The sequence below is a fragment of the Sturnira hondurensis genome, unplaced genomic scaffold (assembly GCF_014824575.4).
Source record: "Sturnira hondurensis isolate 20B ecotype Veracruz unplaced genomic scaffold, ASM1482457v3 Scaffold0001221, whole genome shotgun sequence".
NCBI classification, from domain to species: domain Eukaryota; kingdom Metazoa; phylum Chordata; class Mammalia; order Chiroptera; family Phyllostomidae; genus Sturnira; species Sturnira hondurensis.
In genome coordinates, this window is record NW_028073852.1 from 1,348,159 (window position 1) to 1,372,329 (window position 24,171).

A 24,171-nucleotide genomic window follows, 5' to 3' on the forward strand; every position below is an offset into this window, starting at 1 on the left:
GAGAGGAAGAGGGCAGAGAAGTCATTGAATGGCGATATCGGATTTTACAGTAAGTTTACTTCCTATGTTCAAGGAATTAAAGAATAGCTAGAAACTTGGGCAGAGAACTGGAAACTACGAAATAAGACTGTACACTTAAGAATTCCCAGAACTTGTCAGTACAGCGTATTAAACTCAGAAGCCAATGGAGGGCTGAACAGCAGAGCAGAATGCTGAAGACGGAAATGGAAGACAGGCCAGAGGAAACACTCAGGACCAAGCACGGAGGGACGGAAGGCTGGGACCTACGAGATGGAGTGGGAACAGCAGGAAGACCTGACACGCGCACACTGAGCCCCAGAGGGAGGCGGCACTCACAGATGCAATGGCTGAGGACGCCCCACAGCAATGAGAGACGTCAAGGTGTGGTGTCTTGCTCACGCCAGCTGCGGATCGAGGTGGTGCAGACCAGGCGTGCAAGCTCGGGGAGGCAGGTCCCATGCTGCCCAGGGCAGCTCTCCCTGCGGGCTGGTGGGGTCCTCACCCTGCGCAGAGCGCCTTCACGGATCCCATCCCGGGCCCCACCCTCCTGGCCCCACTGACCCTGTGACCTTCACGCCCGCAGGCCCCGTCTCCAAATACTGTGTTGGAGCCCTGGGAGTCAGGGCTTCAGCATATGAATCTGGGGACACAGTTCAGGCCCCGGGGCCCAGGCGCAGGAAGTGCTCTAGTCACAAAGCCGGACGGGGACAAGGACGCCCGCACAGGCGCATCGGGATCAACTGCCGAACCCAAGACCCAGAGGAACACCTAAAAATCGTCAGAAAAAATGCATATGACCTTTGCAGGAACTCAGATTAGTCTGGGGCTGGTCAGGGGACAAAAGCCAGCGGTTTTTCGGAGAATGTACAGAAAATACTGCAGCAGAGAAGAGGAGACCAACCACCAGAAGAGCAAAGAGCACTCTTGGAAGACAGGGACGGGGGCGCACGCAGGGAAGGGGCAGAGGTGGGGGCTGCCACACCCCAGGCGCAGACTCGGCCTCGGTGGGAGGGCGAATGGCTCTCTCTGGACAAGAGCTCTTGTGCCTCTCTGGACGGCAGATGAGGCCGCAGCCCCCAGAATTCAGGGGCCGGAACCTCTAACCAAGCCGTGGTGAGTCAAGTCTGCAACGTGCCAGAGGGCCACACAGCGCGACCAAACGGGGTTTGCCATAGCCACGCAAGGTCTGTTCAAGTTAACAACAGTGGGATGTCAGCAACGCCATGCAGCACACCAACGGGGCAGAGGCGAACGCCCAGACCAGGGTATCAGCAGACGCAGAAAGGCACGCAGGAACCTTCAACATCCATTCGAGACAGAAGCTCTCAGAAAGTCTGGAAGGAAATTTTCTCAACCTGATTCAGGGCATCTACAGAAAACTCACAGCCCACCTGTTACTTATGATGACAGACACAATGTTTCCCCTTTAATGGGTCCTCAACTGAGATTAGGATTGGGACGCCCGGTTCCATCCCTCCTATTTAACATTGTACTGGAGGCGTCAGCCAGTGCAACAACGCAAGAAAAAGGAATTAAAGACCTAAAGAGTGGAGAGGAGGAAGCAGGACTGTAGACAAAGCACCACGAACAAGGTACTACACACTTGCAGATGCAGTGTCATGTCCAAAGAAGAGCTCCTGGAGCCTATAGAACAGCTGCTGGAGCTAGTGAGTGAAGTTGAGCAAGGCTGCAGCAATGGGGTTTCTTCTGAAAAGCAACTGCATTTCTACACACTATCATCCAACGACTGAAAACAGATACCAACTTAACAAAATATCTACAAGGTATGAACAGCTAAAACTGCACAGCACCAAGGCACCATGATGGTGGCGGCAGCGCTGCTCCGGGCCTCGTTCCAGGGCCCGGCGCTGCCCGCGAGGAGGGAAAGTGCCGGTCTGCGCCCGACTCTGCTGTGCCGGAGGCACCCAAACGGCTGCCTGCGGGCCCGCCCCACCAGCAGCCCACGGTCTGTGCAGCCTGCAAGGTCATGGTCTTCGCCACTTTAAAGGGCAGTAACAGAAAGTGAGGCGAATCCCCGACACAGGGGTTCTGTGGCTCGTGAAGCCAAGGGTGCCCACACCTCGGCCCCTAGCAGAACACACGGCAGCCTGCCGCTGGGGGGCCCAGCCAGGCGCCGGAGGGCACACGGTTTACAAGCCGCTGGAGGGGAGAGCGGAGGAGTGCGGTCACTACACCAACCTGAAGGATGGCAAGAAAGAAGAAACGAGGAAGGCAGAAAAAAAAAACTGGGGAAAAAACCAAGAAAGCAAAGAATGATAGATTTAAGCACAAATGTGTCAATTATTACACTAGACATAAAAAGACTAGATACTTCAATTAAAACAAACGAAAATCAATGATGTCCCACTTAAAAGGAGAGACACCTTGGAAATATACGTAAGGACACAGAAATGTGTGTCTAGGATGTTGGCTCAGACACGCGTGAGGATTAGGACACTGACCACAGGGTGGCCACACTGCTGTCCCACGGAGGGGAGCCTGGGCCCCACCAGGGACCAAGAGCGGCATTTCTGGGTGACAGACGGTTCGATTCCAACGCCCCTGGAAGGGGAATGGGCTTCCAACTAAAAGTCAAGTGACAGCAAACTGTCACGATTATTTTTTAACGAGGAGGGAGGAGGAAGCTGAGATGGATGTGTCAGCGACGTGTGTGGAGACGGGGTAGGTTGTGGGAGCCCAGAACACGGCAGCAGGTGGAGGGCAGAGTAGGGATTAGGGACTATGCCGGGGCGAGGGTGACCCTACGTCAGTGGCTCGGACGGCAGCTAACGGATGGGCACTGGGGATGGGGGGAGGACTCAGACATCCTGATCACAGGTCCTGGGGGGAAATGCACTTTGCACAGTGACACGTACACACCTGCGTGCAAACACACATTCAACAACGGCGCCAGAGAACGTTCGTGTTACTAGGGAAATAAAGCAGGCAGACTGACTCATGGAGCGGATCTGATGGCCTCTGATGGGCTGGGACCCGCAGCTCAGAAGACACTGATGTGAACAAAGCTCTTGCTAATTTCTCCAGCGAGACACAGACTCGGGTCATCACAACCGCGTGATGGTGAACACAGCACCTGCGAGATGCTAGCACTGCAAAACCACGTAACTCTACCTCAAAACAGTGGACTTCAAAGCACCTTCCCAGGCAGCGTGCCGCCTGAGGGGGCTTGCGCCTCCGCAGTGAATGGCATGCCAGTGCCGCGCTGCGCCCTAGGGCCCCTCCCTCCTGCACGCGCCAGCTCCCACAGACCACGGGCTGCTCGACCTTCCTTCTGGGGCAAACGCAGGAAACGCGCCTTCGCATTCAGAAGGGAAGGGAGAGGTGAGCTCCAGGCCAGCTGGCGAGGAGTTAACACAACCCCGAGACAACGGCCTGTTCCTGAATTTACTGCAGAACGAGGAGCCGCTGCTGTTGCTGCAGCCAGACGCCACCGCCAGGCATGGCGAGTAGCCTCCTGGAGGCAGGAAAAAACCTCACGGGGGCACTCTGGATCAGAGAAAAGCAAGCGGAGGGCTTCCCACACGCGCGCTCAGCGCATCTGCGGCCCAGGAAAGCAGAGCCTTCTCTGTTGCAGAGTGCGGACTCCAAGACCCCCAGAAGTAAACCTGAGCCTAAGTCCATTTTCAGAGCGTTTCCTGGGCAAGCTGATTTCCTAGTGGCAGGCCATTTCCTGGGAGCCACAGTCCCGGGAGGCGGGCAGGAGACGCCTCCGCTGGGCAGCATTCCTGAGTGCGCTGGGGTGGCCTAGCTGGGGAGGGAGCGCCCTGGGAGATGTTGGCGTGAGGAAGGGGGTGGAGGTCCAGTGGAGGGGAGCAGGCCTCCTCAGCAGTGAGCCTGGACGTTCCACTTCCTTGATCTCACAGAGGTTGCTACCACCTCCCCTACAGCCTCAGCTGGCCCCGATCTTTCCGGGCTGCGAAGAGGAAGGCCAGGGCTGCCCGCTGCCTGTGCGGGACAGGACTGCCAGAGCCTTGTTAAAATCCTGACTCTTCCTGGGAATTTGCTGAAAGACCACAGAAACTACAGTTTCCAAATAGAAGCAGGCTGTGTCTACTGTTCTTGACCTTCTGGGGTACTTTTCCTGAGTTTCCCTGGCATTAAACAGATGTGAGCTCCTCCTCTTCCTCCCAGGTACCCAGTGTCCTTGTCAAATGACCGGCCACCCTTCCCACACCACAGATGTCCCCCAACTTCATCTTGCTCCTACACACACAACAATCTGTCTTTGGAGGCTAGACTCCTGAACACACGAAGCTCACACCACCTCCCTCCCAAGACCTTTCCCGACATGTCCCCAACCAGGCCGCACCTCTCATCCCTCCAAAGAGGGACGTGTGGACGTGTAGGACATCAGGAGGCGCCGTGGCGGGGGCAGGGGGGTCAGCCCAGCTTAGCCCGCCCAGCCGGGCAGGCTACGTGGCCTCCCTGAGACTTGGCCAGCTCACCCCGGCCGCTGGCCCCACAGGGGGCAGAAGAGCAGAAAGAGCCAACGTGTCACAGGGAGCACAGGCCCCGGGGCAGAGCTAGGGCTCAGGGAACACAGCTGCTCCCATCCATCTGCTCGACTCCCTGCCCTCCAAGTCTTCAGGTAAATTAAGTCAGACGACGGCCTTTCTGTGGACTGGAGTGTCAGGACCATCAGAGGAAAGGCTCTGGACGCGCTGCTACCACGCAGAGCCAAGAGTGGGACCCAATGCACAGCGACCTCAGCCACTGCTCGTGGAGTGGGTGGACAGGAGGCCCGGGAAACCAGCGTGTGGCTGACCCATCAAAGCTGGTGCCTCAGGCACGGCCGTCAGCCTCAGGGTCAGAAGACACTGCCCCAGCCAGAGGGGGCAAGCCCCGCTCTGTGAAGGGGACAGCACCGTGACTGTGACTCTGCCCCTCCCTCGGGACTGCTGGGCGGACAGAGAGCTAACGCACAGCAGTAGCAGCAGGTCCGGCACGAGGGCATAGACCCAGGGACTGGTCAGTGACACTGGTCCTCGCCCCCCAGTGCAGCAGCCCCGGGCTGCGGGGGAAGGGGCCTGTTCCGGAGCCTGGCCTGGAGTGGGACCAGCAGCGCACTGGAGGGTCCACCCAGAAGCGGACTGAGAACAGAGGTGGGAGGTGGGAGCAAGCAAGGGGTGCGCACTGGTCCTGGTGGGAGAAACCGGCCAGGCCCCACCTGGTCAGTCAGGCGGCAGCTGGGTGAGCACGGAAGATGCACTAAGCTGTCCTTTGGGGGCCAAGGCCACCACCAGGAAGGAACCTGGTGCCCAGTGAGCCCCTCACTCTGAGGCCCTGCAGGGCCAGCCCGTCTGCCTCCATCAGAAACAGCAGGAGGGTGTGCAGGGCTCCGAGGGGCCAGGAGGTGGACCCTGCGGTGCAGTGGTTAAAGTGCAGAGCACTGAGGCTGGGCTCCGATCAGACACAAGGCCAGGAGTTCAGTCCCACTGTGTGGGACACCCTGTGTGGGACACGAAAGCCCCCCGGAGGCCCCAGAACCCACAGCTTTGTCTCCAAACGGAGCCCCTCACACTGGCTCGTCTGGACACACCGGGCAACTGAGGTGGGGTATGTGCCCAACACAGCGGGAACCAGGCAGTGTCGGCGAGGGAGGGCCAGGCTGACGGACAAGCCCTTGTGCCACGCCCCTTGCTGGCGACAGCACCCCAGGGACAGCACGCATGGCCAGCAGTGGCGCGGTGGCAGGGGGCCTGTGAAGGCTATGCCACAGCAGCCCACCTCCGCCGAGTGGCCCCCTCTCCACTGCGTGGCCCCGGGGCTTCGCCTTCCCACTTCACGTCCAAACGAGCGCCGGTGAGTCAGCGCTCATGGGATGGGCAGTGGCAGGCGCTAACGAGTGACTGATTTTTCACCTTCCACCAGCCGGAAACAAAGGCGCTGTCTGAACGAGGACGGCATCTTTTGATAGCTTTCCTTTCAAATGTAATACACGTGCACGACGCTGAGCTGACAGCAGACAAAAGTAATCACAGTAGCTGAGCCCACTGGGCACCACCAGCCCCTTGGACCCCCCACTCCACTGGCCTCCAGGACAAGACGCCCTGCCCATTTCCGCTCCTTGCCGGCTCCAGGGCTCAGTCTCCTTGTTTCAGAACTCAGAGGCTGCCTTCGGAAGGCTCCCGGCGGGCAGGAGCGCTGGCACGGCTGAGCCCTTGCGCAGCGCCCAGCACACAGTAGGTGCTCAGTGAGAGTTACCTGTTACCACTCCCCCTAGTTTCCAGCCACAGGGACCAGGGCAGCTCTGGGCTCTCAAGCACCAGCTCGTGTGCCTCTCTGCACTCTCCTCCCGCCCCCGCCCCACCCCAGCACTCAGTGTAAGGGGTGAATCGAGCAAGCTTGGAGCTCAGCCCGGGGCCCAAGGCCAGGGACGTCCTCAAGGCCAGGGACGTCCTCAAGGCCAGCGCAGTCCTGGGCGGCAGGGGCTGCATGCAGCTGTGAAGGGCAGGGCCCCTCCCTCACTGCCTCCAAGACCCTGGGCTGGGAGCCATTTAAAATGCACCGTTTACACAATCAAGGGTAATTACGGGTAATTTTTGGCCTGCTCCGAGCCTCCTGCCATTGCAGTGCCGGTTCAGCGTCCCTGACTCCCGGAGCCTCCGAGAACCCCAACATGTCTCCCGCTGCTTAAGTGTTTCTTCACTTTGTCTCGGGGTTGAAAAACGTCCCTTCGTTTCCAAGCGTGGATCTTACCTCCACGCTCGGTGAGGGCTCGGAATGTGGATTTGCGCTGCAGCGGCAAGACGCTCTCCATCAGGCCGCGAGGTTCGCGGAGAGAATGAGAAATCGGAGCACTCAAGGCAGGCTCACTGTAATTCACTTCCAGACACAGCAGCTTAATTAGAAAACAAATTCCGCCCTGCCTTTGAAGACCGCTAAGTCATCATCTCTCTCTCTCTCTCTCACACACACACTCTCTCTCTTACACACACACACGCTCTCACACACACACACACACTCCTCTCACACACACACACACTCTCTCACACACAGACACACACACACTCCTCTCACACACACACTCTCTCTCACACACACACACTCTTTCTCACACACACACGCTCTCACACACACTCTCTCACACACACTCCTCTCACACACACACACACTCTCACACACACACACACTCCTCTCACACACACACACTCTCTCTCTCACACACACACACTCTCTCTCACACACACACACTCTCTCTCACACACATACACACTCTCTCATACACTCTCTCACACACACACACTCTCTCATACACACTCTCTCACACACACTCACACTCTCTCACACACTCTCTCTTACACACACTCTCTCTCCCTCTCACACACACACACTCTCACACACACTCTCACACACACTCTCTCTCTTACACACACACTCTCTCCCTCTCACACACACACACACACTCTCTCTCACACACACACTCTCTCTTACACACACACTCTCTCTCTCCCTCTCACACACACACACGCTCACTCTCACACACACACACACTCTCTTACACACACACTCTCTCTCTCCCTCTCACACACACACACACACACACACTCTCTCTCTCACACACACACACACACACACACACTCTCTCTCTCTCTCTCTGCCCACATCCCCGTCCTTGTTGCAGGCCCAGGCTCTGAACAGTACGTGTTCGGCACAGGCGACTGCGGTGGCAGAGGCTGTGCAGGGTTTGCACTGGGTGCCTGGGGCTCGGCCACAAGCTGCCTGTGAGCAGTGCAGGGCTGGCACCTCAGCACACGGAGCCACACACGTGGGAGGACAGCCACACGGGAGCCACACATTCCGAGTGCACACGGCCTGCGTGCGCCGGGACGATCGTGCCCAGGGGCCCAGGGGAGCGGTGGGCAGAGGGTAGCCGGGCCCCGCTCGAGTCTCTCTTGGTCCCTGGAGCCAAAGGACGTGAACCCAATGACACGGGCCTGCACTGCGGCTTCACCTTTGGATCGGGGCTTGTCATCCTGGTCCAGAGTCACAGAGATCAGAGTCACCTTCGAGTGGCAGGTGACAGAGAGCTCTGAGCGGCAGAGCATGGTGTGGGGAGTGGAGACCGGAGAATAAAACTGAGAAGCCCGTGGCCAGGGCCCTCCACAAGGGCAGTCAGTCAGCTCCGAGCGACGGCCCAGCCTGAGTGACATCTGTGCATCGCCAGAGGCCCTGACATGGGTCTACCATGCCAACATGGCCCCCACTGCACCAAACAGCATGGAGGTGCCGTCAGGGGGTGCCTGGCACGTGGGGGGTTGCCCAGCTGACGCCCCTGGGCTGAGAGCTCACCCACAGCTTTGTCCACACTGTGCGATCAGCTTATTAAGTCTCTCAAAGTGTTAAAATTTTCTATTTGAAATATTCTGTGGCTTCTCCAAACATCAGCTACTGACACATTTTAACAAAGGAAACACGCCCGGCCCTGAGTGGGGTGGGTTGGCAGGCCCCACACAGCCTGGCTCCGAACTACTTAGTGGGAGGCTGAGGCTGAGGCTGCGTTGGTTACACAGTCCTAATGGGGCCCCAGGGGGCCGCGCACAGCGAGTGCAGACCCAACCAGCCCCAGCGGGGAGGGGCTGCCACCCAGAGCAGCAACCAAGAGCTATGCATTTTGAGCAGAAACCTCCAGAAAATGATAATGAAATGGATGAAAAGTAATGAACAGTCTCTGAACACAGAAGGCCCGGCCCTGGGGGAGACTAGGAAACGCAGAAGGGCTGCATTTCAGCTGAGCTGTGGTACTGCTCAACGATGGTGTTTCTTCTGATAGACAGCAAGAAATGCTTGGGCAAACACCTAAAAATTAAAGCGTGGAGTCCTGGCTGGTGCGGCTCAGTTGACTGAGTGCTGGCCTGTGAACCAGAGTCATCGGTTCGATTCCCAGTCAGGGCACGTGCCTGGGTTGCAGGCCAGTCCCCAGTAGCAGGCGCAGGAGAGGCAACAACACATTAATGCTTCTTTCCCTCTCTTTCTCCCTCCCTTCCCCTCTAAAAACCATAAATAAAATCTTGAAAAAAACATAGAATAACAGCATTTCCTTTCAAATGGACAAAGCACTCCAGCTAGTTGCTTCTGTAGAAGCAGAAGGGCCGGCCGTAGGGGCACCTAGCGGTGCCCTCCGTCTCGGTTGTTCTCCAGGGCCAGGTAGAATTTCTGTAGAAACCCAGAGTTTGGAATTTGTCCTGGCATAAAAAATAAACATAATCCAGCAGGGGATTATGCCCCGCAGGGGACCGCTGGGCCCCGGGGCCAAGCGCCTGGAGGTGAGATGCAGCCTGCTTTTTCAGGGGGACCACGCCCTCCCATGTGTCCGCCAACACCGCAAGCACCTGCGGCTCCGCACAGTCCCCAGCGCTGCATGTGGCCAGTCTTTTTCGTCTGGGTCCTTAGAACGGGTGCGTGGCAGCACCTCGCTGTGGCTCCCCTTTGTGTTTCCTTGATGTTGCTGACACCTCTGAGCACCTTCCGGGCGCTTCCTGGCTGTCCTGTCCTGAAGTCCCCCTTGGCTAAAGCCTCTTTGTATCTTCTGCTGGTTTTTTAACTGAGATTTTTTTCTTATTCACGGGTTTTAGACGCTGTCACGGATTCTGAACACAGGCCCTTCGCCAGCTGTGTCACGTGTAAACACTGTCCACAGCCTGCAGCTTGTCTCTCTGCCTTCCCAGCCACATCTTCCAGGGAAGAGACAGTTTGACTCTGTATCAAGCCCAATTTACAGATTCTCCTCTGGTGTGGCGCCTGCGCACCGTTACACCTGGGTCAGCGGCAGGACGGGAGCTGGCTGGGCGAAGGGGAGGCCTGGGTGTGGGGAGGGCCACAGAGACACAGCTGAGACCATGCGCCATGTGCCACGCAGCCTACCGCTGCCGCACGCGCCGCCCAGAGGCTGGGCCGCACCGCTTCGCCAGGCTCCTGTCCTGTGAAACCAAAGGAGAGGGACAGCGCAGCTCTGCCCATTCGAGGTCACCAGCAGGTAAATCATAGCATCCAGAAAACTGCAAGCTGGGGACGGTGGGAAAGGGAGAGAAGCACCGCAGCCGCAGTGACGCGCAGCTGTGCTGGAGCCCTCAGGCCACGGCTTCTGAGACATTCCACAGAGAAGGCGGCAGACAGCTCGGGCGACGGGTGTGTGCGACTGAGAGGAGGATGAGACGAAGGCAAGTGGAACAGCCTCCAGAACCCACACCCACCAGGGCGCCGAGCCGCACAGACTGGCTGCCGGGGCAGACCTGACGTTTTCTTGCTTCTGAAGATTTCCCACGTGAGCTTCCCGAGGATCGCACCGTGCTCGGCATCTGCACGCGGCTTCGGCGGAACGCGTAGCGCCATCTGTCCCCAGACTCCCGGCGCTCACGACTCGTGTGGGGAGCTGGCAGACGCTGTGCCTGCAGCAGCGCACCCGCAGCAGACGGTCGTGGGGGGAAGCAGACGCCCGCGGCGGCTGTGGGCGTCACCCCCAGGGAGCCCGCACCCCCACCGACCACCACCAACGGTCTGTAGCCCTCGCTCCAGACACAAGACCTGGGTCTGGGCCCCCAGAAGCAGCTTCCCCGCCGGCTCAGTCATGGCCTGCGAGGGGCCCCCACCAGGCCCTGCCCGAACCACGGCCCCACACCCCACTGGGCCGCACAGCTGTCCTGGCAAGGCCCTGGGTCACTGCCAGCTTGGGGCTGGCCCTGTGATGACCAACGCCAACTCGAGCAGAGGGGCTGCTGACCACCCCACTGCCCTGCTGCCTCCGGCAGAGGTCAGGCCAGCCGTTTCCGCCATGGCGCCCCTTCTGTTCAAGCAGATTGGGGACGAGGCACATGGCTTCCGAGCACCCATCCCAAATTTACAGGTTTCCACTGTTACGGAACTGTTTGCAGGTTTCTACTAATATTTTGTTGACTCTTCCCTTTAGATCTATTTTTACATGTATTCTCCATGCCCTTATTCTTGTAAAAAAATTTCAAAGATGGAAAAGAAATCAGTCACCAACACTCTCTTACTTGCCTTCTCCAAATTCCACCTTCTTCCCTGGAGCAAACAGAAGGGCATCGTTCTCCACCTCCTTTAGGTGGAGCGCACATAGTGTGGGCTGTTTAGAAGACCTTCTCAGCATCCTACTGTGTGCATGGGGCCCATTTTCCTACTTAACCGTGCATCTTTAGCCCATTCCGTGTCGCCCAGGGGCAGGTGCCACCGTGGGAAGAGCCTCCTGTGATCGACCCCTGTCCCTGTCGATGGCACACAGGCACGACATTCCGGCACAGGTCCCTGGGTTCACAGGCAAGGCACCTTCCAGGAAAAGCCTAGAAGTAGGTTTGCTTTCCCTACCTCGGCTGTTTCAACACGTGACTCTGCAAAACCGTGACCCAGAAAATAGTCATCCTGTGCGCGCATCCGAGAAGCAGCCAGGATCGGCGCCGAAGGGTTCAGCAGCAACACCACCAGCGAGGGTCGGGGCCGGCCCAGGAGCACACGAAGAAACGCACACGGCGCAGTCACGTGCTGGGCACAGGCCGGGGTTTCGGACCGAGGTGGCGCCCAGCCAGAGGCAGACAGCGGCCCTGGGACCCAGAGGACAGGAGAAGCCATGCACTCCGGTGTGTCACAGAGGACACCTGGCCGACACGGAGTGGAGCAGACAACTACGACGCACTCCTGCTCTGGCTCAGTGTCGGGAGCATTTTTAAGCAACGAAAAGGGTCCGACTGTGGATTCTCGTTCTTTCACCTGGCCTCACACTGACCTGTGTCCTATGCTGGGCACCAATGTAACCACCCTCACGCAGCCTTGATGAGAGCACAGAGAACACACCCTCCTGAGAGGGGACGGCCCCGCGCTGGCAGAAGTACTTCTGAGACCGAGAAGGGGAGACCCCAAGCAGAGCGCCCCAGAACTGAGAACCTCACTTACTTCTCTATCAAGTCCAGTGTGACTCCGGGCACCAGGCTGACGCACTTCTGCATGCAGAACCTGTGGAGAGAGCGCAGAGTCAGCCACGCACACAGGAGGTCCGACGGGAAAGCACCGCAGGCCTGCAGCAGCAGCGGGGCGGCAGTGGGAACCGGTGGCCCGCGTGGAATAGCGGCCCCGGTGTCCTCCATCCAGGCAGCATCTGCTCTCTGAAGGACAGAGTCTGGGCGCCGAACCGCAGAGCTGTCCACCGAAGGAGAGAGACGCATGCGCAGTGACGCGAAGCGGCCGCCTAGAAGGGGCCCGGGCACCACAGGAAGGGGGCTCCCACCAAATGGTCCTGCTGGGTAGTTCCTTTTCTGCTTCTGGAGAAAGTACTTGGGGGGTGCCCGGCACACAGAAGACACATGCAGGAGACACAACAAGGAGTGATTCCACCACATGATTTTAACGGTCACAAATCAGCAGCATCAGAGCTGAGACCTGCTGTCCGAGAGCCGGGCCACCCCACAGAGCTGTGGGGACCGAGCATCCAGCCTGTGGGCTCACATGCTCACGACCTAGCCCAGCTCAGCCTGCAAAGGCAGCTCTCGTCCCAGCTGTGGCTGCGGCATCCACGGGCCCTCACTCAGAGAGCACAGGAAACACGGCCGGGCAGTGCCACCCGGAGCCACGCCGCGTCCACTCGGCTTTACGACGGCACTGCCAGCAGCGACCCATGGCAGCGCTCGTGCAGGTCTGAGTGGTCCCGGGCAAACGGGCCTCTCAGGGCAGAAAGGGGTCGGAGGAAAGGCGTTTTCCAGTCTTATTTTGAGTCCTCTGCAAACGCGCTACTTGGTTATCTGCGCTTTTATCAGTAACGTCCTTATCGACTGGGTCAAGTAGATCTGAGCAATGACAGAGAGGTATTTGTATCAGACAATCCTCTTCCCAGTAACAATCAGCTCTGGACAGAATGTTAAAGCACCACTTGAGGGCACCAGGCGGAAACCGGAGGGTCGGGGTCCCTGAAAGCAGCGCCCCCCGCAGGCTCTCTTATCCGTTACATGGCTTTTCTGGATTTACCACTTTACTTAAAGTTTTGTTTTCTTTGCCATATGGAACTTAAAATTTTTCATTAAATAAAATCTATCACATCCTTGTTGACTTTTTAATTCTCCCAGTTGATAATTTTTCTAGTTCTTTTGCGAGTTTTTTCTAGACTTAAATCTTTGGTGTATTTGGAATTTAACTTAGTAAGAGGGAGGGATTTAAAATTTCTGAATGGTTAGCCATGTGCCCTAAACCCTAGGTATTAAGTAATTCACTCTTTTCCCAAATGATGAATCCTTACATACGCAGAGTGTTTCTGGAACTCTCTATCTGTAGCACCACCTTAAATGTCTACTCCAACCACACCTTCAAAATGCATTTTCATAACCAACAAGGCAAGTTTTCTTTCACAAATGTTTTTTTATTTTTCACGGCTATTCTTAAGCACCTATTCCGCTAGCTGACCTTTAAAACCATAATCCCAGCCCCAGCTGGTGTGGCTCAGTGGACTGACTGCCTTTCTGCGAACCAAAGGGTCACAGGTTCAATCCCCAGTCAGGGCACATACCTGGGTTGTGGGTCAGGTCCCCAGTAGGGGGCACACAAGAGGCAACCACACATTGCTGTTTCTCTCCCTTTCTCTCTCCCTTCCCCTCTCTAAAAATAAATATATAAAATCTTTAAAAATAAAAATAAAATCAGCCCTGGCTGGTGTAGCTCNTGAATCCTTACATACGCAGAGTGTTTCTGGAACTCTCTATCTGTGGCACCGCCTTAAATGTCTACTCCAACCACACCTTCAAAATGCATTTTCATAACCAACAAGGCAAGTTTTCTTTCACAAATGTTTTTTTATTTTTCACGGCTGTTCTTAAGCACTTACTCCACTAGCTGACCTTTAAAACCATAATCCCAGCCCCAGCTGGTGTGGCTCAGTGGACTGACTGCCTTTCTGCCAACCAAAGGGTCACAGGTTCAATCCCCAGTCAGGGCACATACCTGGGTTGTGGGTCAGGTCCCCAGTAGGGGGCACACGAGAGGCAACCACACATTGCTGTTTCTCTCCCTTTCTCTCTCCCTTCCCCTCTCTAAAAATAAATATATAAAATCTTTAAAAATAAAAATAAAATCAGCCCTGGCTGGTGTAGCTCAGTGGGTTGAGCATGGGCTGTGAATCAAAGGGTCACTAGTTCCAATCCCAGTCAGGGCACATGCTTGGTTTGCAGGCCAGGTCCCTAGTTGGGGCCATGGGAGAGGCAACCACACACTGATGTTTCTTTCCCTCTTTCTCCCTCCCTTCCTCTCTCCCTAAAAATAAATCTTAAAAAAAAATAAAATAAAATCATGTTCTCAATATTGTGTTAAATTTACGGATTAATTCAGGGAGAATTTCTAGCCCCCCCTAAGTGGACCTTACCGTGTCAGAGTGCGGCCGGTCCCTCTGTCCACCAAGCTTCCTTTCCCACCAGTCAGTCAAGTTTTAGGGGACCTTCTCTCTTAGCCTGTTGACATTTTTGTCATCATTCCTGTTGCTCCTGCAAATTTACTCTCCTCCCCAGTATTTCCTTGCTATTTTTAATGTAAAAAACAGTATATGAAGAGCACATAAGATGTAGGTGTGATTTTAATAATTGAGCAAACACGACACCACTGGATTACGAGCTGGCACGTGGCAAAAACTGAAGGGCCGTATGAGTGGCCCACCCGAGTCTGCCGCCACCCGCGCACCACCAGCAGCCGCTCTGACTCCTAGGCACTGATCTGTGTGTACGAGTTACGTTTACCAATCAGCCACTCTGCTGGACACTTCGCTGCTGGATTTTATTAGCATTTTTGCAAAGCTGAAATTCAGATCATACATAAAAATGTAAATGTGCCTTCTCTTTAGAACATGTACACCTTCTGTTTTGTTTTCTTGCCCCAAAATTACACTGAGCACGTTTCAGAGCGGTTGGCTGAACGAACGGAAGTCGGCGTGCACCCTCCCGCAGCCTGGAGCATGCCGTGAAGTGCACCGCGGAAGCGCAGCCAGTAAGGGTGGCGCCCAGCCCGCAGGAGCCTCTCTCACGCAAAGGAGGCACTCTTCCAGTCTGACACTGGAAGTTTTTATTAAAACTCATTTTTAATTTTATCAAATAACTGTTCTCCACTCGCCTATTAAGATGATGAATTATATTAATAGGCAGCCTATTAGAAAGCCATCAAAGAAGCTCTGGAATGAATCTCCCTTGCCCAAAGTTAATTGTCCTCTGACTGCACTGAAGGGCTCCAATCGCTGACGCTCACGGTGAACTCGTCTGTAGTGTCTGTGTGCATGTGCCTGTGCGTGCTCATGTGTAAGTGTGTGTGTCTCTGTGTGCACATGCATGCGTGTGCACCTGTATTTGTGTATGTGTGCACACACTCTATCTACCAGGGGAAGCTCCAATGTCCAGAGCGAGGGCCGGGCCCACGGTGGGCTGCCCAGGGGAGGCTGCAGGAGGCGAGCTGCCGAGCACCCCCAACCCGGCCACACACGCTCCCAGTGTCCTATCAGGCCAGCACTGAGCTACAGAGACACGAGCTCTCTGGGAAGGTCCAATTTTGGAAGACCTGCCACCACCTTAGGAGCATAATCAAGGTTGTTGTTGGCAAGCAGGCAGTCAGGCTGTGAGGAAGGTGGTTTCCACCACCTTCGAGGCGGAAACCCTGGGAAACCGCAGCTCTGCAGCTGCTGAAGGCCCACGTCTGGGTGGTCACGTGACTTCCCTGCCCTTATAAGCTGAGGGGACCGTGCCTGTAAAATCAGAATTACGGAGAATGAGAAGGAATGACGTCTTAATTTGTGGCTAGTTCACAAAAATGAAATAAATGCAATTTTTCCCCTTACTGAATAGATTTTCTCCCACTAATTGAAAACAACTCCCAGAACATTCTGCCGTGCCCCCTTAGGGGCTGGGAACCTTGAAGGGGATAGAACAAGGTCTCTCACCCTCTGTTGACAATTCTTTGTGGTGGCCGGATGACGCTGCAGAGCAGAATGACAAGGGGGTGGACGGGGGCCCTAGAGAAGTCTTGATCTCGGTCGTGACCAGCCAGTGGGGGAACCTGGGCACTGAGGTCGGGCCGGGCACGGCGAAGGGCACCCAGTGCTGGCCCCGTGTGCCTCAGGTCGGGGTGAGGTGACAGTGAGAGGCAGCGCAAGTGGCGCCAACCCAGTCCCAGGAAACGAGACACTGTGGCATCCCCACGGGGCTTCAGAGAAACTGCACATCTCGTTTCCTGGGGCATGGGGAGGAAAACCAGAGACAGCTGGTCACCCTGGTGTCCAGGGTGGCGGGCGGGGTGCAGGTGGGATGACCCGTGGCCCCTGGCCTGGCCCCACTCGTGCCTTAGGTGTGAAAGCTGGGCGCTCACCCCCACTATCTGTCCCTGAGTCACTCAGATGGTGGACGCCTGAGGACACTGTGGGCCGTGGGGACAGTGCTCTTGGAGCTGTGCGCTCCAGAGTGCGGTTGCTGTCAACTCTCTTTCCGTGGTCCCCGAGTCTCCCGTCCTCTTTCCCGTCTTTTACTTGGTGGGGGAAGGGGTGCAAATGGGAAGGACAGCAAGGGGCACAGCTGACCAGGGCGTCGAGCGGACTGCCGAGCAGCCTGGGTTTGAGTCGCCTGTGTAAACACAGAGTTCTTCCATACACATGACAGCACCCGGGAAGTGCTCTCTCTCCCTCGTGATTTTCTTAACTCCCTTTCGTTCTCTCCAGCTCCCTCTGTTGGAGGAAGCAGCACATGATCCGTCCCACACAGGAAATGCGGGTCAGTGCACCGCCCACGTGACTGGTCAGGGAGAGGCGGTGCTCCTGCCCGCCACACCTTCCGGTGGGAGGCCCAGCCCCCTTAGCACTGCACCTGCTGTGTGGGACAGGGCAGGTCCCAGGTGACAAGGGCTCTGCTCATGGTGCAGACACACTGTACTCCTATGGAAACGGCCCGTGATGAACATACTCAAATGCTGCATCTTACCATGAATTTCAACAAAGATATAAAAATGTGCGCCCAGTCATCTGCTGGTAAAGCCAGCAATCCGAGCAAAGAGCGACGAGGTGCCACGGCAGAGGGCACTGGTAGACTGGACCCTGCAAATGCCCGCCCACCCCGCTGCCCCCACTGCCCCCACGGCAGCACTACCAGCCTCTCCGTGGCTGGGGAAGGTCGACTCTATGGCCTCGACCGTCAACTTCTCCAGAAGCTTCCACAGGTACGAAGGTTGTGCGTTGGTCCTGGAGTCCCCTGGCCCAGAACAGCGTGCTCCAGGGACCCTTGCAGGGTCCCAACTACTCTCTGCGCCCTGTACCCGAGGCTGCCCCTCCTGTCAGCCCACCCTGGCTTGTCCCTTCAGCCATGCGCCTAGAACCCCCTCGGCCACTGCCGCCTCGTGTGGCCCCACGACCTGCTTCTTAGCCCCACAGCAGCCTGAACCCCTGGGCTTTGCGAGTTGCAATGCTCATGCTTTTTCTCCTGCGTCTGGGGCCTGCCAGGGCCTCACGGTGCCAGAGATTGTGGGGCGGGACTCATGCCAACCTCTAAGTTGGCCTGCTTCCCTGGGCCACCCCGTGGCCTCCTACAGTGCCTCTGGCTTCAAGGTGCACCTGCTTCTTCCAGGAGTTAAGGTCCTGACTTTGGCCAGAGATGTGGGGTCCGACACACCCTCCTGCCTTCGATCACCCCCTGCCTTCACCTTTCCTCTCTGTAAGACACCTGCCTTCCAGGCTACCAACCTGAGCCTGTTGAAGATGAAACACACAAGAAGTGACCCATTGAAGCCTGGACCCTCTCGCCCTCCTGTCACGCACCCTCACAGAGCGCCGCCCTCTTACCCCAACCACTGTGCTGCCCGGGAGCGCGTGCCGCCTCCCCTCCTCCAGCCCACCCTCTGCCTGCTGGTGCTGCTCCAGCAGCGGCTGCGGGGCTGCCAAGGGACCAGTGCGTGCCTCACTGCCCTCGAGGGGTCTCTCCCAATCCTCAGCCCTGGAGGGGCGTCCTTACCCCTTCCCAGCGGACCCTCCACCTGCCCCGGGCTCTGCGGCTGCCTCTCAGTGCTCTCTCCCTAGCTGGCTCCCCTCCTCCAGTGCGGACCTGCCTGCTCCCATGGACAAGTTCTCGACCCTCCCTGCGACTGACATTCTCTCTGTGAGAAATCTCACTGAACAAAACCATGGCAACAAGCCCAATGACATGACTCCGCTTGCTTCCAGCCCTCCGCTGTGTGGTGCCTTCCTCTCAGCATCTACACCTGTGTGAGACCCTCACACCTACAACAAAATGACAACCACCTCGGGCGAAGCACCCCGCATCTGAGCCCACGTCAGCCATCCTTCCTTCCCGGCGCACCCAGCCGACCTGCCTGATGGAGAACGAGCACCATCAAAGCCTCCTGGCACTTAATCAGCCTCTCCTGTCCTCTGCCTGGAGGCGACCACTCCACCCAGCCCTGGGCTTCACTGACACCCAGCACGAGGCCACATGAGACCGAGCAGCCCCCAGCTCTCCCATCAGACACACACTCGAGAGGGGACAGAGCTCGAGCCAGCTCTGAGTTACTCCAAGATCAATAATTCCCAGCAAAAGTACCCAGGCCCTAGGTGCCTGCAACTCGGTCAGATGGGTCAATATTCAGGCAGTACCTCTGTAAACATCATCCTCAGCTTTCCCCATAACGAGCCTAGGGCAGGGCCAGCTGCTGCGTTAGAGAAGTACAGGGAGACACGAGTCTAATGCACATGCGTTTTGCAAAGGGCTGCCCGCCCGGCCTCGAGGCCATTAAGGTCAGCCACCGCAGCGGGGGCAGTCTGAGCAGTGTGTGCGTCCTCGTGTGCGCACGTCCTCGTGTGCGCGCGTCCTCGTGTGCACGCGTCCTCCTGCGTGCTCGTCCTCGTGCACACGTGCCCCGCGCCCCTCACCCCTCGCAGCTGCGGGCGGGTGGCCGCCAGGTGCGGACCTCACCGTCAGAATGGCATTTGCCGCAGCCCGAGTGGCCGTGCGACCCACTCCCTCTTCCCACTGTCCGCGTGGGGAGCGCCAGTTATGTTCACCCCCAAGAATTTCGGAACATTAACTCCAGCACACTCCAAAAGTTCCGGTCTGCAGCCACGCTCCCGCTGTGTTACACAGACACACAGCTGAACTGCTGCATCGATTGCGCGTCCGGGGACCCGCTAAAGACCATCACTAGTCCCAGCGACGTATGGCGGACGTCTCGCGTCTCGCGGTTTTTCACGGTGATCGTCGCTCCGTGCGCGGCGGCTCCTCTGCGGATGTGCACGCTCTGGCGAGATACGCAGGACAGCCCGGAAGAGTGCCCAGGTCCGGCCCCCATGGGTCTGAGGACTGTGTCCACTGCAGGTGTTCTCGGCCGCTCCCTCGTCTGTCGCGTGAGTCAGTCCCAGCCTGGCGTGGCCCCGCTCCGCGTTCCCTCGGGTGTGTGGAGGCGCCCAGATGCCGCAGGGCAGCTCCTTTCCTCAGCCCAGGAGAGGAACCCTGCGCGCTGACGTCTTCGTGGGCGTGGTCCTGTGGGCGTGGCCTGGATGAGTGCACGTGACCGGAACACCCTCCCCCCCCTCCGTCCCCCGCGGTGTCCACACACGTGGTCACGGCCTGAGCTCTCGGTGTCCCGAGGCCGCCGACCTCGGTTCTCGCTCTCGCAGTTCCTCTCCTCGCAGTGTCGGGCGGATTCTGGGCCTCAGGTGAGGGATGCGCGGGAGCCCCCGGCCTGCCTTCTGGGGGGCGGGCCTGAGGGCTGGCGGCCATGGCACAGAGCGCGCTGCCGGCCGGTGTGGGGGGCTGGTGGACAACGCCACGACCGCGTCTCCGGCTCTCGAGAGCCCAGCGCCCGTTCGTCCACGGACCTGAGGGGTTGTGGGCGGCCAGGGCTTGCGGCCGAAGGGTCCGCGCGGCAGCCCCCACTGCCCGTGGGCTCTGTGGCGACGCCCTGCGGCACTTCCAACCCAGACGACCGGTGTCTCCCTCTGTCTGGACCGTTCTGGCTAGAGTTTAAATAGCTGCGGTGAGCTTCGCAAAAACTGCCCTTGGGCCTCGGCTCCACACCGTCTACTTCGCTCCTCCCGATTACGGCCTTTCTTCTACTCGGCGTGTAGCACTGCTGTCCCCGGGGTTGACAGAGCGAATCGACACGTTTCGGGCTTAACGACACCCGTACCCACCACGGTGCCGGTGCCGCCGCGCCACTTCCCGCGGGTGCGCGGGCATCAGGCCCGAGCCTCGGAGCGCATGCGCGTCTGCGCCTGCGCGGAAGCTGGACGCGCTGCCCTGCCCACAGGGTGCGACTTGCGCGGTGCAGGACACATTACCGGTCATTGTTTTGCCTCACCGACGGCTGGGGCGCCTAACGCTGCGGAGAGAACCTCTGCCTCCCTCCTCGCCTCGGGGGACGGTGTCTCAGCAGTGCATATTCACGGAAGGGCTTGGCATCGCAGGGCTATGGCAGTCCAGCGACCTCCACACAGACGGACACGTGGACCTCAGCTCCCCACGCAACTCTGCCTGAGGGGAAGCAATGGCGGAGGACGAGGAGGAGGACCGACCAGCGAGAGCACTGCTGCGGGACAGCCGGGCCCGCTGCTGGGCTTGGGCCCGCAGACACGCCTTCGCCGCCCAGCGCGGTCTCCAAACAGCGCCTCCGGGGTTTGCAGGTGTGGCGCCTCATACCCTTGTGTGCGAGGGAGCTAATTAATCCCACTATTAACCTCTACTCTGTTCTGCCCGCTTTTTACCTGCCTTGATGTCTCAGTATGTTTTCCTTTTTTACCTACTTCGCGTCCTTTTGGTCTGATATTTTTTTACGATGATACAATGTTTCCCTGCGTCCCTGTCAAAGTTTTCCTATCAGGTTCCGCTTCGACTCATTAAAGCTCCAGCTCTGCTTTGGTCAGTCTTCCCTTCTTTCAGCCTCTCGGCCACTCAGCTTGACTCGGGAGTCCCGGCTGCGAGGCCGCTGCATGGCGGCTGCGTGGCGGCGATTTCAGGACACAAGACTGCGGTCCTTAGAGAGGCGGCTTCGACTCGTTTGCAGTTTCAGAACCGCTTTTACTTCCAAGCTTAACCTCAGCCACTGCTTTCCATTTTTGATCTGCCATGCTTCCGTCTTCTGCCTTTCGGAGAGAAGTAGTGTCGTCTTGTGTGAAAATGATGCATCCTATTCTCATTCACTTGGCGGTTATCTCTAACATACTAAGACCCGTATTTATTTTTCACGATGCAGATCTTAAATATCTTAGGTAGTCACACCCTAACTCTGTCTCTGGTGAGAGCCCTCGCACCCACTCGTCCACAGTTTCTGGGTCCCGGAGGACCACTTCTCTTACCAGTTCTAGTCTCCATGCTCCACACTTGCAGCTGCGAGGCCCCTACCTGTCCACGTCCTCCCCTGTTTCTGGTGTCCCCTCATCTCCCCAAGGGCTTGCTGTCCTCAGCTGAACTCCTTGCCCTGGGCAGTGCTTCTGCCAGTCCCAGAGGAGCCCTCTTTCTCCCCCGTCCTCCCGCCTGAGCTGTGCCTGTCTGAGCAGTGGGGGGACGGGCCACCCGTACAACCTGAAAGCCCCCCTGAGTCTGCCCCCACCCCCCAGTCCTCCTCTGCCCATCTCCCCTCCCGCCCCTCTTCCCTAATGGCCTTGGCCAACCCCAAGGGTTCCACACCATTTCCAGCTTCGTGCTGACGGGACTCACTGTGAGACCCATCAATCTTACGCTCTCCCGTGGCACCTGAGGACCGGGTGGGGCGGGGGGTCGGCAGCCCATGCCACTCTGTCTGCGTCAGCGCTCTTTCTCAGTAGCATAAATCAGGTGTTTGCATGTCCACTTTTTCAGAGAAGCTCTATCACAAAACATCATGATATTCATCTTAATTGAGCGCACGTCAGGAGACTAGAACAATGAGCGCACCTCGTCTACTTCGGAGAGAAAAAGCCCTTTTTCAAGGTGGGTGCGTCACAGGTTACATAAGCGGACAGACTCTGAAACTAGCCTGGAGGCACCCTGGGGTCCGTGCGGAAGGGCCGGATCCCGGCGAAGGCCACACCGAGGGCCTCTCGAGAAGGAAACCGTTTCCATTCCGCCTTAAGCCTCCCTCTGCTGAGACCTGAGACAGAGACTGTGACGTGACGGCAGAGCAAAGAGCAGGACACCTTCCTCCCCCAGCATCGCTGCCCCGGGTCCGCCTCTGAGAGGCCCCTGGACGTGGTCCTCAGACGTAACAGGCCAGGCAGAGCCGTTCGTCTGCTCCTTTTAGAGAGGCAGAGCGAGTTCACAGCGGGCGCTGAGCACGTCGGCAGAAAGTCTGCCCTCCAGCAGAGACGAGCTTTAGAAACGCAAGAGGGAACAGATGATGAAGCCCGTTGTCGAAAACCAGCAAGCATTTATGTTCCCAGGTAATTCTGACTGCTCCTCGGCTGAGTGTTGAAGAAAAACCACAAAGCAAACGTTGCAGTAAGGGTCTGAACCGAGCCGGCACAGCACCCGGCGCAGGCAGGCCCACCACCCCCCTGCACTGTGGGGCCCACTGCCGCCTCTCGCTGGGTGAACTGGGCACAACATCCCGAGCCGACGAGCACACAGCAGTGCTGCATCATTAACACTGAAACCCCTCGAAATTCTGACACTTGACTAAAAGGCCACAAGTTTCCTGACCTCTATTCAACCTTAAATAATGCCCATCACCTTCACTGACTGACAGTACATGACAGCGTCCGTCTCATTTCACAGCAGCTCTCGAGCACAGGAGGCACTGGAGTCACTTCCAGTCCCTCACAAACGTCCCATGATCGACCTGCCACTCGGTCAAAGGCGGAGAAAGAGTCCCGGGGCCCACACCTGTCCAGCAGTTCTCCTGGGCTACGGGGAAGGGCCTGCCAGGCTGTCCGGGGCTGTGAGCGCCCGGGGCCCACGCCTCACCCAGGCCTAGCCGTCCACTGCTGGGGGACAGCTGCTGCACAGGGCTCTGCAGCGGCCACAGACCAGACGAGGGGGTGTCGAGAGACTGGCAGGGCAGTGTGCAGGAGAAGGTGGGATTGGGGGCAGGACACGCATGCGCCCCACCGTGGCCCTGCTGGGGATGCAGGGTCTGACGTGTAGGTTCCATTATGTTAGAGTGCGCTCTACGCCTTCTCAGTCACGCTCACAGACTGAACGGCCAGAAAGAACGATGGTAAAAGAAAAAGTCATGATCTTTTTTAAAGTTCTCACCATAACTGGAAGGTTATAGTTCAACTTAAGCAAGGAGTTAAATGACTTCTCTTTTCATGACAGCATTTTTCCAAAAGGACATCTACTTGCCAGCGCGCCCCATCTTAGTGCTCTCTCTGACCCCCCCACTGCACACAAGCAGATCGCACATGCAACTGACCCAGGACGGAGGGGCCCTGAGATCTCTGCTCAAGCCCAGTGTCGCATCTGAGACTGGGCACTAACCCTCAGGCCCAGCCCTCGGACCCGTGGGACTGGGCCCTGGGGGTGCGCCCTGGGAAGGGGCCGCTCACCAGCGCAGGGCGATCTTGATGGGGGTGGTCAGGCAGGACGTGAACAGGTCGGCCGGGAGGTCGGGGATCATGGGCAGCAGCTCCGTGGCCTCGCACGCCGCCAGCTGGATGCAGTTCTTCATCGACGGGGGCAGCGGCATCTGGGCCAGCGGGTGGCTGGGGTTGATGGCAGCGACCTGCAGGGAGCGTCAGGAGGACAGGGACGCGGCTGCTGTGCCCGGCCAGAGAGCAGGCTGGGAACAACACGGGGGGGGGGGGGGAGCCCGCCAGCACCCTGACTGCTTTCTCGCATTTAATCCTTTGTGTCCTCTATTTGTTAAACACTGGCATAAATAGTTGACCCCCCAACTTCTTTCAGTTCTCGTGTTACCACCTACTCAATACAAGTGTTAAAATGTAAGAATTTTTTAAAAGAACAAGCCTAAGAGGCCACAGAGGATGGCAGATAATAAAATGACTAACATGCATATGAAGATACGAGCTGGGAGCCAGTTTTAATTTCCGCCGTTTATGCAAGGCGACAAGTGAACAACAGCCAACAACAGTGGATGCCATGGAGGAACGAGGCTGATCTTCACAGTGATCCGAAAAGGAACGGAGACGGAGCTGGAGCAGATTCTAAGACAGGTGGGGCGACTGCGGGCCACACCCACCGGCCACTTCAG

At 57.7% G+C, this 24,171-nt stretch overlaps 1 protein-coding gene across 1 annotated transcript in view; it reads right to left on the reverse strand.

The window, feature by feature from the left end:
• Positions 1-24,171, reverse strand: part of RPTOR (regulatory associated protein of MTOR complex 1) — a 138,485-nt gene that overhangs the window by 45,606 nt on the left and 68,708 nt on the right. The window contains exons 6-7 of the mRNA XM_037068348.1: positions 23,507-23,682; positions 11,947-12,006 (exon numbers count right to left, since the gene is read on the reverse strand). Of these exons, the coding sequence (XP_036924243.1) occupies positions 11,947-12,006; positions 23,507-23,682 (236 nt within the window). The remainder of the gene's footprint in view (positions 1-11,946; positions 12,007-23,506; positions 23,683-24,171) is intronic.